The following is a 15,847-nucleotide window of genomic DNA, read 5'->3' on the forward strand; positions in this document are numbered from 1 at the left end:
AAAAATACGAGGTGTCTTCCAAGCTTGTGCTCTTTTCATTAGACCTACTCCAAGATGAAAAGATGGGAGATGTATTTTAGAAAAGAATTACAATAACAAGGAAAAACAAACTGAAAACAAAGCACCACAGTGGAGAAGTACTGTTAACCACAATACCTTCTATTTCTGCTCTCACTGAAAATACTAAACTGACATTTTCTAGATTCTCCATCATATCACAAGTTGATCCAAAGCCATTAACTATAACAGAAAACACTCTCAGCGACAACTTGATTTCCCTTGCTAAAAAAAAAGTAAAAGAAAAACCTAGAAAGCAAAACCCCTTACTCCTGGGTTTCTCCTGGGTGCACACACCACCAGTAAGCCTATTCCTTTATATTACTGTCTAGTTAGCAGATATCCCTTCAAACGTTACAGGTGGTCATACCTGAGCGTGAAGAGTCTTCTGAGGGGTCCTTCTGCAAGTGTAAGGAGTGGAGTGGCTGAAAGTGACAGAGCGCTCTGGCYCTTCTGTCCTGCAGTGTTACTGCTGACTGGTTTGGTCATGATAAGGAGCCACGATGTCATGCTGTCTACTGGCTGAGACAGTAGCTGCCTTTTTTCTTTGCTGAAAAAAGCAGTGATTTTTACCAGGAAAGACATTTGCAGTGTTCTTCCCCATCTTYCGTCCTTTCCTCTGGGAAAGTTTCATCTCCACAGCTTGGTCACCGGTGTTGGCTTATATGTGCATTATTAAATTGTCATTTCTGTATTTGACTAGGCAAAATATTACATAGAATGACTAGGAAAAAACTATAAAACAATCTGTAGAATTAGACCTTTTCCATACTAATCATCTGAAKCACAGGATATCCCTAGCCACTCAGTATCGGGATTTCCACCACAAGGATATACCACAAGAATATATATGCCTCTCAGTTCATTGCTCTATTTTGATGCAAGATAAGGACCAAATAAAGCAAGATTTTAAGTRCCTCTAAGCAGGATAAGCAAAGTGCAGCCCAGCATCACAAGGAAACTCACGCTATTAGCTCAAAAGTTAAATGCACTTTCCGGCTCTACAACCTCTCCTGAGCAAATCCGTGTGCATATTCTCACCACACTGCAATTCAGGCTGGCTAACTTGCACAATCTCAAACTTCAGTGCTCCCATTAGGCTCACAGTGAGCAAGCCAATACAAAAATTAAGCAGCAAAAAAATGTCATCACCGCATAATATCCCCCAATTCTTGACACCTCATCATTTGCTTCAGTGGTTATTGACACAAGACCCATATGGCTTTCAACTTATTGAGTCTTTTCTTCTAATTGTTTCCTGCTGATCCAACTTCGTTTTCCATTTTCTGTTGACCAAGAGCTTTTCTAAAGGTCATATCTGAATCTATCTGTGGTACCAAAAAACGAAACTGTAATAGTAATAATAATAGCAGCAACCATTTGCTCTTTAGCCTGAGGATATACAATACTGCCATATGTATACAAAAATAATCTCCAAACAAAAAGAAAACAGGGAAAATAACTCCCATCAGTATTATCTCCACCTCAGGCACAGCCTGACTCATTATCCCCCAATTTCAGAATAAAGAATAATCTCAGCACAAGTAAATTAAAAAGTTGTATGTAAATATTTTATTCTCTCATATTTTGTAAATCAGAAAGCAGTGTTTGGTAATAAAAAATAATACAGCATTATTATTTTTCTTCCAGTCCACATTCATATATTACCAGGTTTTCCACATTACAGATAAAACTGTCTCTTACACTCTGAACATAACATTCACTTTAGGCATATTCTGTAATTTTGGCTTATTTAATATTAGTCTTCTGAACTATTTACAAATATATTACAACCTTTAAACCTCAAAGCAAAGGAGTATCTCAATAATCAATTGACATAAGGATCAGTAGCTCCTACATAACTTCAGTGTTTAAGAGAAACTATACACGCAGTGCAGTAGGTCTGAATAATTTATATTTTTTTTAAAAAAAAAAAAGCATTGAAAGTTTCCGAATATAAAACTTTCGCTTTGCAGTGGTACCTACTGACTTGCCTCAACTGGAGGACAAGAATGTGATGTGATGTCACTGTGCTTGTAAAGAGCCTCATCTAAGTCCAGTGCCTTGTTACTCAGCTTCACAGTCATGCAGCCGTGGTAGAAYGCAGTGACCGGAGTTGAAGTGACAGGAACATCTAAGCAAAAGGGGAGACAAACATTTTTGAGGGCCCATTTTGAATAAACACCTGCCCCATCATACTCAGAGGATCACCACTTTGACAAATTCAAATTCTCCTCTTTTCCACTCTAGGATTTCTTCCTTCCTCCGACCCGTCTCATAGGAATGCAAGGGCGCACTTCCAGACATAGGAAGAACGCTGCCTGCTTTCCCATGCAACAACCCATTCTCCCAGGCTGAACCCTTGGCTGCTCTGCATCTGTGCAGGGCCTCCAATACTGATGAAACTGCGCCACTGCAGAACAGCACAGCTTCACACCTGTCACACTATGAACATTGTGTTCACACTGCTTTTCCATCCCACTATTTTCTCCCACTCCATCTCTGAATCCTCTATTTTGTCTTTAATGGAGCTGCTAAACCTTCCTCTAAATTCTATTGTTTCAAAATATTTGCTGAAAGATTATAGGAAGAACTTAATGACAGGAAGACCCTCTCCATACACAGACTCTACCATTTGCTACAGTCATCTTTACTGTTCTGCAGTTATGCTATATATCAGCACAAGGAGGTTCCTGGCATTGATCAGAAAGGTGCTGGAAGACATCAATTGAGTTGATAAGACCAATGAAAATAATTTTTTCTAGAGAAATCCAGAGGTAATATCCTTCTAACCAATTTCAGGGGCAGAGAACAAATAGCAATGAGAAAAGTAGAAGTTAATCAGATAAGATAGTTAATCAGTCTTATTACTAACTTCTGTAACATCAAATACACACTGACCTTAAATAAAGAAACAAAAATGCATGTAGTAAAACATGAACATTTAAACGAGCTGCTTGTTCTTTAACCTTCCCCAAAAGCTATTAGTTTATTTACAGCCCAAAGTCAATCCAGTCAAGCTGGTTGTGCAGTGGGAAGCAATGAATGTCTCAGAGAATATTTAATCTCAGAGTATTCAGGTAGCTAAATAAAGCCCTTATCTCTGCACCGAAGCAAGGACAAACTGAACAATAGGTTCTCCTGTTAGTCTGAGATTATATGTATGTAATTTAAAGGGTCCTGTGTGGAGATGTGCTGGACCAAATTCAAAGCTAACGTAGACAAAACCAGCTCACACTGAGGACAGACAAACTCTGGGACTGCAGACAGAGAAAGAGTGTTTGTGAGGGGTTTATTTGTAAGCCACAATAACAAACTACAAATTCTTCAGCTTCCTTAACATCATACAGGAATGGCTTGGTACTTGCTGAAACAAATGATTTAATCTCTTTCATATTCCTTCCTCTGTTTACCAAATTTTACCTGCTTAAGAGAACTGGACTCATACTGAAGAAGAAGGTATCAATATTATAGTACATGAATGTAAAATAAACTTTGACCTCATAAACTGGCAGTGTTGGCTTAATGGCTTGAACACTCATCTAAGGGATCATGCAAATTGTTGTTAGTGTGGGCTTTAAGATGGATTTGTAAGATACTATCAAAAAAAAGATTTTTCTTTGTATTATAATTGCAAATCAGGTCAAGTATTTATTTCTTCTATTATGACTAGGAATGAATTTGTCTCAGAAATGTGGTTCTGTAAAGACTCAAAAGTCTTGTTTAAAGTCTCATTCACCTGGTTGGTACACACACTGCCTGGAGAAATACTTATGCACCATGTAAAATTAAATAATTTAAGATTAGCCAGGACTGAAAATATCATAGGAAAGGTAGCAAATGCATATATGTTCTCTTTTATCTCTTAGAACACTGAATACTTCTTCCATGTCTGCAATATTATCTGTACTTAACATGGGACATACTGCATATTTCAACCCTGGATTCTTTCTTTATTCATGGCAAATGGAAATAACAGATTAAGTGTGACTTTGCTCTTTCCAAAGGGTAAGAAAGCAAGGAAAAAAACGAAAACAACCTAATGGTATCAAAATCTGAATGAGCCAACAAGGATCCATCCCCCAGCTCAATTCAATCTGACTTTTTGATAAAACTACAATCTTTATTCACTTGGCAAATTTCTCAAGGCAAGCAGTGGGTTCCTCTCAATGGCAAATGCAGACCACAGGTAGAAATTTCTGTTGGTGAGTGGATCAGATCAAAGAGCGAAAGGAGCTAAATCTAGAGAAACCAACCTGGTCTAAATGGCCATAACTACAATAGCTCACACTTAGTTATAGCTACTGTCAAAGGCAGCCATGGAGAACTCAGAGATACAGAATGGGGCTGTTTTTGTGAAGGTCTCTGTTGTGCATCTAAGAGCTATTTAAAAGAAAGCAGTTTACATCTGTTGCTTGTACAATGGCCTGTTCAGACGATGTAAATTGCTGATGATACCAAACTGGGAGAAGTGATGGATACACTAGAGGGCTGTGCTGCCATTCAAAGGGACCTCAACATGCTGGAGAGATGGGCAGAGAGGAACCTCATGAAGTTCAACAAAGGCAAGCACAGGGTCCTGCATCTGGGGAGGGGGGGAATAACCCCCTGCACCAGTACAGGCTGGGGGCTGACCTGCTAGAAAGCAGCTCTGTAGAGAAGRACCTGGGAGTCCTGGTGGACAAGATAACCATAAGCCAGGAATGTGCCCCTGTGGCCAAGAAGGCCAATGGTATCCTCCGCTGCATTAGGAAGAACATTGCCAACAGGTCGAAGGAGGTGATGCTCCCCCTCTGCTAAGCCCTGGTGAGRTCACACCTCAGTACCTGGAGTACTGTGTCCAGTTCTGGGCTCCTGAATACGAGAGACACATGGAACTACCAGAGCGAGCCCAGCATAGGGCTATGAAGATGATTAAGGGACTAGCGCATCTCTCCTGTGAGGAAAGGCGGAGAGAGCTGGGCCTGTTCAGCATGGCCATGAGAAGGCTGAGGGGGATCTTATCGATGGGTATAAGTATCTGACAGGAGAATGTCAAGAGGATGGAGCCAGAYTCTTCTCAGTGGTGCCCTGGGAAAGGATGAGGGGCAACGAGCACAAGTGGAACACAGGAATTTCCATCTGAACATAAAAAACARTTTTACTGTGAGGGTGACAGAGCATTGGCACAGGCTGCTCATGTAGGTTGAGAAGTCTCCTTCCCTGGAGATATTCAAAAGCTGTATGGGCACAACCCTGGGCAATGTGCTTTAGGTGACCCTGCTTGAGCAGCGGTCATGGACTAGATGATCTTTAAAGGTCCCTTCCAACCTCAACCATTCTGTGATTCTGTGAAAACCTAAAAATTGTGGTAGTCCCTTCCCTGTGCACTAAGTACCCTTGTTGGGAGGAAATATGTTATTAATTGTGGACTGGTGTGTTCAGTTCAAAGAGAACTTCAGTCAGGGAGAATCACCATACAGGATTTCCCAAGCTTCAGCCAAAACTGCATAAAGCCACTGGAACTGGTCATTTTATTGAAGAACCTATACATTAGGAGATCATGTAGATCTAGGAGTCAGACTGTAAGATTTTAGAGACAAAATGGCAGAAAACCTTATCTGCGTATTTAAGAGCCTGGGGAGGTGCTGTGTACTATGGCATGAAACATCAAGCACTCAAAACAGCTTCCTGGGCCAACTCTGAGAATTCCTATCAAAACTGATGGCATATACAAAGACTTCAATCGAGTATAGATAAGAACTGASATTACCCCAGGAGGAACACTTAAGCTAAGAACATAATACCCATGCATTTTCATGTAATGAACATTTATGTATCCCTGCAGAAGCTTATGGCACAGCTTCTATGGATTTTCCAGGTTTAAGACAATGACCCTACTTATAGCTACTCTTCAGAAAAATCATTCCCTATTGCTGACCAAACAAAACCTCCTCTTTCTATTTTTGCCTCCAACTGCTCTCAGAAGGACACAGCYATTCAAAAAAAATTGTCAAGGGTCAGTCTGGTTAAGCAAAAACAGAGAAAGAGGCTCCTTGGTTTAATAAACACAGAGTATATTTCCTGACTGCCAGCTCACCAAGGTGAGTTGGAGTCTGTATTCTATGCTGCAAACCTGGATGCTCACCTGGCAATCCTCCCACATATGTCTTCACCATTGAGTGCAAAGAGTTCTCCAAGATGGACAGGCTGTCCTCTAGCTCAGAGGTACTTAATTCACTCTCTCCAGCTTTCCCATCTACGCTCAAGGATAACTGATTCTTCTTTAGGAGGATGTCCACGGAGTGTTCCCTTTCATCACAGAGATTTATTGCCATTCTGGACACAACCATGTTCTCCAAAGCCAAGATGATAAACTGAACAACAGGAGAAAGAACAAAAARGGAATGAACTGAAACATACTTAGTCACAGCTACCCAGGGCCATGATGAGCCACTGTGGCCTTGTTTACAAAGATTTTGCAGAGCCACCAGAGAACTGGCCTTATTATTATTGCTGATCATGCGCTGAGCTCATTTGCGCAGAGGCAAAACCACCGAATCAGTGGGCCTGATTCTTACAGCAAGACCACTTTCCTCTCAAAGAGAGTTCTTAGTGGGTCTTAAAAGAGCTTGTTATATTGCACTGGAACTAAACAGAGTGAGTCTGAGCTGTTTTCGTGTAAGTGAAAGTTGGCTCATTGAATTTAGTAGAATTACTCCTGATTTACACTCATGTAATGGCAGAATCTAGCCCTGTTTCATGAATGTTAGTAAATAAGTAGCTTGTACTCTGTTACAACCGGCCTTTTACAGTGTGTGAAGTAACATCTAAGACTGTTCCTTGACTACCTTGCAACTAGTACTGATAGGTTCCAGAGACTGCAAATTCTTTACTTATAGCATTAATAGCTTATATGCCAGAAAAAATATAAGAAAATATGTTTGGATTCAACAGACCAGTTACATCTTTTACCCAGACCACATCTGCAAAGAGCTCCCTAGTAGCCCTGAGTATGTATCTAAGCAGAACTTCAGTGTTAGGCAAGCATCTCAGTCTCAACTCATGTTCTGAATTGGTTCGTGCAAATAAGCACACAGAGTGGCAGGCAGCAAACCTGATGACTGTTTTTTTGAAAGTAAGTCCGAGTTCCTGGGAAACAGCAATGTGTCTTCTTTGGAAAAAACACTTAATTCTGTACCTGTTGCTTAAGTTTCTTCGTGGAGTGATAGTCAATCAAAGACAGTGATAAAGGAACAGATGCTTCTTCTGTAACCAGAGCAAAGAGCACACCAGTATCTGTTGCTGGTTGAATTACAGCATTTACTTCTATTTTCCAGTTTGTCTTGTTTTCATTTCCAGAAGAAGGTTGCACTACAGGAAAAGAAATGCACGGCAAGACAAACATAGGACTAACAGGTCAAATGGTAGGCAATGTAATTTCTGCTTGGAGAAGAGGATAGATGCATATGGACAGATTGCTACATTTATTTTATTCAAAAAAAGCCACGGCATATGAACATATAATTGGAAAAGAAAATGGCATCAGCTTTGTCTTGTTACCTTCCACATTCTGCTGCCTTTCAAGTCAAAAATGACAAGGTTAAGCTTTTTAATCACAAAGAGATTCATATTCCCATGACTACCAATCCATCATATTCAAAGAAGTGCTGCAAGATAGGACACCCAATTTTTACATCTTTCCTGACTGTCAAAAGATGATTGAGGGATCACAGTCCAAATCTGACACAGAAGAAACACTTCTACAAAAGCCTGTACTAAACTAAAAAAGGATGTAAGCAAACCATATTGATCACCTTGTCACCACCTAATCATCAATTATCARATGCTTGGGATGTTTTATCTCACTYGCTCAAYTCTGAATTAAAAACTTGTTGGAATCTTTCTTACTGAGCCAGCATCCTTGCAATTTAAAAAGTGATACCAGCAACAAAGAAAGATTTCAATATTGTTTTTGTGACAAATAAAGCTTATAAAGCTTACGGTTACTGAACCCACCCAAAAGACCTTTATTGTTTGTAGAAAAAAATACATATAAATATGCAGGTGCTGAGGACACATTTCTGCTGAACGTTCTCAACTGCACTTCAGACTTTGTATAGTTTTAACTTTGCAGCTTTTGAATCTATGTGGTAAACAAGATGACAGACACCTGATACTCCCTAATTTACAGTGGCACAGCAGAGAAATCCACATAATGCTGCACAGAAGGCTTCTGGAGAGGAGGACTTGTACACAGAACTAAAATAGATGGTTGGCACTTGTAATGGTTTAAAAGTACTGACAGTKTATCACACATAAACAAACAGAATAATCTAGAACAAAGAACAGGTGTCCTTATGAGGTCATCTCAGAAGGTCAAACTTGGTTTGAGGTAACCTATGGTCAAGCTKAGTGTGTTTGTCCCAAGCATAACAAGTATCATCCAATGATTAAAAGTAAATTTGATCTTGGGTATTTTGCTATAGACAATATTGATTTTCTGTCCATCATAAACCTAAGATGCAGCATTACAGCTTRCAGCTCTCCTTATTTAGGAGAAAACAATGGAAAGGGCTGGAACCAGCTACAGAGTTGACAAAGGGCCTGTGAAGCCACTAACAACGCAGATGAGCTGGAATATATGCCAGCCCAGATGTCAAATTGCCGAAGCCACACAGAGATAACCTAATCAATGCTGGCTATATTCATGCCTTCCTTTTATCGTGAACCACAAGTTCAACTATTCTTTTTCCCATCCATAGCTGCCAGTCTTTTCAGCACCAAGCACTGAGGCTGGCATACATGCAAGTTTTAAATTGTTTATTTTTGCTCTACCAAGTATGTCTCATATGACAGGACAACAGCTTAGAAATTTTTTTTAAAAAAAAAAAGGTACTTACTATAACCAAGATTAAATACAGCAAAACCTCGGCCAGGATAGAAGGACCCTCGTCCTGCTACAGAAAAGCACTGCATCCTGTCATTCATCTTTATGGTCTCTTGGATAGTGGTATCCTCCCCATTCAGCCAGTTCCATGCCCGCATACAACCATCCAACCGAGGGTTTATCTACAAAGATAAAGCAGTATCTTGCACCTTAAAATTGCTATGCAGTGAGGAAGTGATTCCAGGTGCAGAGGAATCATATAAGACTGAGTTATATTATGATATCAAATGTAGAAAAAATCATTTCAACGTGTTACTAGTATGTAACCAAACTGGCTGCAACCCCAATCCTGCAGCCCCAAGCAAATAAGCAGTAGGGACCTCCCAAGATCAACTTGCCTCCACAGGACATTAACACAGGCCCCAGTTTTGGTTGTATTGATTCTGTTAGCCATTTCTACATGCTACACATTATGGCATTTACTTCTAAAGCTTTGAAGCCAAAGCTTTTTAATGCCCGTAATTCTGCATTGCAAGTACTGAATGCTAACTTGAGGTAAAAAAATCATACTTTGTGCCACTGCAAACAGTCTTCATGACACATAGCATGTTGGGCCTGGCCATGGTATAAATTGCCATATTCTGGCTTAAGGGAGGGGTGCCTGAGCCACAAGATGTGCACAGTACTTTGTACACCACTTGTTTGCTCCAGCTTCTAGTTACMTTATTCTGTATCCAAATGCTAGCACTAACAGTGAGACAGTATGTAAGGAGAAGGCTCCCTGCAAAGCCTCTAAATCAGCAATACTATCCCCAATTAACTGAGGCAGGGAGAGAGTAAGTGTCTAAGCCAGGATAAAAACCTCAGGATTTTCTGGCTCTTGGTCCTATGTTCAGACCACACCTCTAGTTTAATATTTCAAACAAGCAGTGGCCCTGAATGACTTCTTGTGAGGAACAGAAGCCTCCCTCAGCTGCTGCATTCCCAGTCATGGAGCCTCAAGCTTGTCACCTCATTTAAAAATAAAGAGATGCCAATCTTGGCTTCAAGATGCCAGCTATGTGTGTGGTAGACATTCAAAACAGATTGAGCAGTAGCTATTTGAGAAATATAGCAATCATCCAATCTCACCCAAAGAGTGTCTTCTGTTTCTACACTCTACCTACTTGAACTGAGGGGAAATAAAGAGAAGAGGGTCCTGTTTTTCCTTGGGTCTTACTAAACAGAGACAGTAAAAGCAAGCAGTGGCAAAAGCATGGTAGGATATACATGAAGCACAAATTTCAATCCCAACACAAAAAGTGCCCCCAACAGCTCCAAGACCCAGTGGGCACAATCAACTCACACAGCTGTAACGCACCCACTGACACACCTGGGCCACTGCAGAGCCAGTATGATCACTATTAGTTCTCAGGGCTTTACCACATGCCCCAAGTTTTGCTGTGTCCTAATTCTGTAGGCCAAGGGTGGAATAGCTTATTCACCCAAGCTTATTCATGAAAAATCAGAAGTCTCACCTTTACTACCGGTTAGCTCCCTCTCTAGTCAATGGAAATGCATATGCAGAAGATGATAACTCCAACCATTTCAGGGCAGGCTGAACTGCTCTCAGGAAGGACCTACTTTACCCCAAAAGAAGATGAAATGAAGCCCTTCACGCATGCAATACAACCCAAATGATCTTGCTATACTTACAGGTAGAATAAGGTCCTTTGTTTTGAAAGGAATGCCTCCTACTGTCAAATTCAGCTGATACAGTCCTTTGTCTAGAGTAAACAGGTCCCCTGAGACAGCTATTTTCATAACTGCATCCCTGTTGATCTTTATAACCAAACTTCTCTCAAGTTCTTCAACTGAGATCTGAAGAAGTGAAAATGTAAATAGAAAAATTCAGTATAAAAAGAATTTAATATCTGCAGTCTCAACTAAAGACAGATACCACTAGTGAAATCACCAAAATGGAGAAATATTTTCTGTTCCTGAGCCTCTTTATTTACTGTTAAGTTAAATTCCACCTTGGTATGTAAATCTTTACTCCTGGAGTTGCCTAGGCAGAGAGCCTAGCTACTTCAGAACAGCTAGATGAAAATATATAAGTGGATTAATTACTTGACMTTTTTAAGTCGCTAAATAAGTCTATGCAAAGTTTATATGCAATAACATGTTATTAATGAGTAACTTCCTATTGCAGCTGCATGTGAAAGGAAAAGCTGGAAAGACAGATAAGAGAATGTCTGTTGTAGGACCAGTGAAGGATAGCACATAAGCTTTCCAGCCACAGTAAGTCTAATCTTTAAATATGACCACTGAAAGAAAGAACAGTTTACAGCATATTTGAGAGGGTAATAGAAATCTGTAATAGGTAATAATTTTTGTTTCAAAAGTCTGTAAGTTTTACCTCCATTCCTCCAAAGAGCTACTTTTAGGAAAAGTCTCTCACCATCAAAATTTCAAAGATTTGTTATAACTTTTATTGAACTGCTATACTTAKGGTATTTCATTGGCACAAAGAACCRCCACAAGGTGCCTCATTTCAAAATAAAAGCCTAGGTTGGACAGAGAAACACTATAAAGCAGCCCCCTCTGGGGAGGTAGAGGAGGAAGTCAGGCACAAACCTGATCTGTAACACCCTGCTTAACAGTGACATGGATTCTGCCACACATAGGACATTCTGGGGCCACAGAGGAAGGCAACCTCTTTYTTCTTGCAGAAAAGAAGAAAGTAGTAGCTATTTCACAATCTTCACCCAGCGCTCCTCCGTCCCACTACATGACAGATGCTCACTCTTCATCTGTAAAGGTCTATTCCCTGGGACACCCACATATCTAATTTAAAACCCTTTGTCAGTCAATCACTGCATAGAAAGAATATCCCATCAACAAGTTTAGCAGCTGTTTAGACTTGTTCTTCCCTCACCCCGCTAAGTAGCCCAGGTCATGAGTATCTTTCTCTCTGCATTTTGAGAATATCTGTCTAAAGACTGTTACCATTAGCCAAGCTGCGCGGATGTGGATGTAACATAAAGAACAACAAGGTTGAACATGTTTATACTTGGACACTCCCCTTGGATTGTTATCTTTAGTAATGAAGATTAAGGGGATTTGATAGTTGAAAAGATTATTAACAGAATATCAAACCCTTTCCTTCTCATTCCAGTACAGCCTGGTTTATATGGTTAAAACACTGTTTACACCTGAAGGCTGCTCCATGCTGTATCTTGGAGGACATGAATTTACTTGTCTTAAGTATTTCTATTTAAGATAGCATCTACACTTCCTCACTGTGTTCAATGCACACATATGAGCCAGTTTCAAATAGTCTTTTTGGGGTATTGGCAGGCTGTGAAGTCCACTTGATAAGCCGGGAACATTAGCACATGATCAGGTCCTGGCAGCCACAGCCAAACTGGTTTAAGTACGGTAGCCGTCTTGCTAAAACTTCATTTGGGTGCCTCTACCTTGTGCTGTGGTAACTGCTATCCCAGAGCACAAGRGTACAGAGTGCCACAAGCTGCTGGCACAGACTGTCTCCCTGCTCCTAGCAGAGACCACAGGCAGCCATGGAACAAACAGGAGTGGACGATGTGGAAAAACTGGCTGGAGCAATGCCTCCACTGTGTTTCCTCTATGAAGAAAACATTCAGCTTCTGGGGTGACAAGTACTCCTAAAAATTATTAAATGATATAWAAAGTATTAACATATAGACCTTAATTATGATTGCTTAACTTTCAGCTCTGACATTTAACAATGTAGGTAGTTGGTTGTTTTTGCTAACTCTACCGTCCTCATATCAGCACTAAACTAAACGTCGAAAATAACAAAAAATGCTGATTGTTTTTTCTGGAAATGCAACACAAAAAGAAGGCAAATGTACCGTCATCAATTCACACATGCCACTTCGCTCAGCTGCATTACACATAAATAACTGCATAAACAATTTTTTCTGAGGCTTGATTGTTTGTGTTTTCAATGTTGGGAACAATCAGCTAAAAATAGATTAGAAGACATCAACATCAGAGAATACACCTAGGTAGGAATGTTGGTCTTAAGTTTTGACGATATCTTAGTATTTCCATAAAATTGTGCAACTTTTGTTCAAGAGACCAAAAGACATATGATGTTGGTGACTTTTTGATATGTTTTAYTTTTAAATAGCAACTGTCTTTTCATCTGCTGAAAATGAAATAGTAAAATTATTATTTTCTCACAACCCCTATAAAGTTCCCACCAGGATGTAAAATCCACTGTTCCAGGCCTTACCAAAAGTAAGAGCTTGATTCTATGCACACTGAAGTCCAGAATAAAGCCCTGCAACTGCATTTAAAGAGCCTGTGTTATGACCTCTGAAGGTTGTTTGTGTTGTGCTTCATAGAATATGAGGTTGAAAAGTACACAGAAGTCCATGCTTGAAATAACTGTGTGGCTACATGATTCAAAAAAGGAGCCAGGTAAAAATGCATAACTCTTCCTTGAAAGGATTATCAAAGTTAAAAACCATGCCATACAGAGGAAAGAGGAGAAATCAAGGGAGGGAAGAATGAGAGGATCCTGTTTATAGTTTTTAGTTGCATGGCTCATCCATACAGATTAAAGGGTATTTAGAGATAGGGACGACACTGACTGCTAAGCAGTAGAGGAGAAAACACATGCAAGGTGGAGGTAAGGGGTAAAAAAAATGGAGCAGGGAAAGGAGAAACCAACAACTAACAGGACCCCAGTGCAACAAGCAGCACCCCAAATCTCAGAGGTGAGTGAACCATAAAGTCAAGAGACTAAAGGTTCCTTCTTATTACTGCTTTTCCTCTGTAGTTAAATCATCAAGCACAACATTAATAACTTAACTTTGGGAGACAGCTGCACCACCAGAACTACAGCCATTGAGCCAAGACTGAGGGGGGATCTTATCAATGTGTATAAGTACCTGAAGGGAGGGTGTCAAGGGGACAGGGACAAACTCTTTTCAGTTGCCCCGTGTGACASGACAAGAGGCAATGGGCAGAAATTGAAGCACAGGAAGTTCCGCCTGACCGTGAGGGGGAATTTCTTCCCTGTGAGAGTGACGGAGCACTGGAACAGGCTGCCCAGAGAGTCTCCTCCTCTGGAGATCTTCAAGGCCTGCGTGGATGCAACCCTGTCTAACATCTCTAGGTGACTGTGCTTGAGTAGGCGGGTTGGACTAGATGATCTCCACAGGTCCCTTCCAACCCTACTGATTCTATGATTCTATGACTTCAGTGCCAAGCAAGCACTTCTGTGCCAGCACTGCATGATTCTCTCTCTTCTGCTCATGCCATACTACATCTTTTGGCAGCTGCAAGGCCCTGCCCAGACAACGCTGATGGCAGGACTGCTGATGGCAGTGGCAGCAACATGGCACCTATGCCTCACTTCAGTGTGGCTGCTCTCTTCTAACACCACCTAGGGCAGGGGCTGCTGTCAYGGCATCTGCAGCTCAGTCTGCACTGTCCCCAGAAGCTGTGTGGAGTCTTGAGAAGAGTTTCCAGTGGACTTATACAATGTCTAAAAAAAAAAAAAAAGCACAGAGAGTACCTGCTGCAGCAAGCAGTCTGATCTCAAGCAGGCAATTTCTTTGACAGTGGTACATGGGAATAAGACCTCTGTCACAGCTGAATGGCAGGAGACTGGCATTTGTGCTTATCACCTAAAGATGATATTTACTTTTATCATACTGCCTTCCCTGCCTGCAGAAAGCAAATACAGCCTTTGCACTGTTTGCCCTGTAACTCCCACGCATTTAAGCCTCTGTGTATTACTTAAAGAAAGAAAATGAATTCCAGACATCTCCYCCAAAACTGATATGGGAAAGTTTGTAATTACTTCACAGAGAGGTCTGGCACTTAAAAATTATGTTACGCTCCTATGTTAAATGGTTTAACTRGACAATAACTGTTTTATGTGACTGGCAAATCAGTTCAGTGGCATCAATTCCACTTCCTACTTCTTCCTTCACAACTCTAAAGACTAGGTCATACCATCCCCCCCCTTGCAGGCAATTATAGATCACTGTATTTCAGATTACCAGAGCAAACCTTTAATTTAGTAAGACCTGGCTTGAGGCTATTCCTACCTGTAAAGATATGGCAATTTATATATTTCACCTGTGGCTTCACTGCACCTCCAACACTCTCCATTTGGAATCTAAAATTATTTGTTTCAGTGACAGTAAGGAATTGAATTAAGTATCACTTCATGTACTGGAAATATTACCAAATGTCAGCAGTTGACAACACATGCACTCAAGGACTTAATCTAACTGTTCACTAGGAAAAATAATTTTCCACCTTGCTTTTTTTGTAAACATACAATTCTGTTTTTTTTATACTAGAAAAAACTTTTAAAAATAAAATAATTCCACAGTTATCAATATCTGTGTTCTCATATGGAAGTTAACTCAGAACTTCCCATTTAATTCCCAAAATGCATCAACTTAATTAATAGTGAGAAGATCTGATAGYAAAAATTAAGTATGGAAAAATGGAAGTGTGGAGGGGAAAGGCACACGTGAGAAGATGCATCTACAAAATCTTAACCTATTACAGATCATATTGCAGGGAGGTTTTAGTAATGGTAACAACAAGTATATGATACCTCCCTAATCATCAGGAGACATTCTGAGAGTGTCATGAACATGATTCCATACAAGCTCCAAAATGGAGCACATCTTCCTGTCAGATTGCTGGGATTATGTTTTTAGTAAGTAGAGATCCATGTATTTTCTAATAGACCATGTCTTTACACTGGACTTTACAGGGACTATTTTGTATTTAAATAAGCCTGCACAGTTTAAGAAAGGATACTGTAGCATAAGAGATCACAGGCCAGAACTGAGCCCTGTGAAAAAATGAAACAAAACAAAACAAAAAACAAGAAAACCAACAACAGCCACCCCCCCCCCAAAA

The 15,847-nt window shown here is 40.3% G+C and overlaps 1 protein-coding gene across 1 annotated transcript in view; it reads right to left on the reverse strand.

Moving 5' to 3' along the window:
* Positions 1–1,606: 1,606 nt before the first annotated feature.
* GAS6 (growth arrest specific 6) overlaps positions 1,607–15,847 on the reverse strand; it is a 42,331-nt gene continuing 28,090 nt past the window's right edge. Inside the window, exons 11-15 of the mRNA XM_085320802.1 lie at positions 10,622–10,786; positions 8,940–9,108; positions 7,238–7,410; positions 6,185–6,413; positions 1,607–2,191 (exon numbers count right to left, since the gene is read on the reverse strand). Of these exons, the coding sequence (XP_085176928.1) occupies positions 2,040–2,191; positions 6,185–6,413; positions 7,238–7,410; positions 8,940–9,108; positions 10,622–10,786 (888 nt within the window). The 3' untranslated portion in view covers positions 1,607–2,039. The remainder of the gene's footprint in view (positions 2,192–6,184; positions 6,414–7,237; positions 7,411–8,939; positions 9,109–10,621; positions 10,787–15,847) is intronic.

Source organism: Rhea americana, unplaced genomic scaffold (assembly GCF_003343005.1).
Source record: "Rhea americana isolate MKP2758 unplaced genomic scaffold, rheAme1 scaffold_66, whole genome shotgun sequence".
Classification (NCBI taxonomy): domain Eukaryota; kingdom Metazoa; phylum Chordata; class Aves; order Rheiformes; family Rheidae; genus Rhea; species Rhea americana.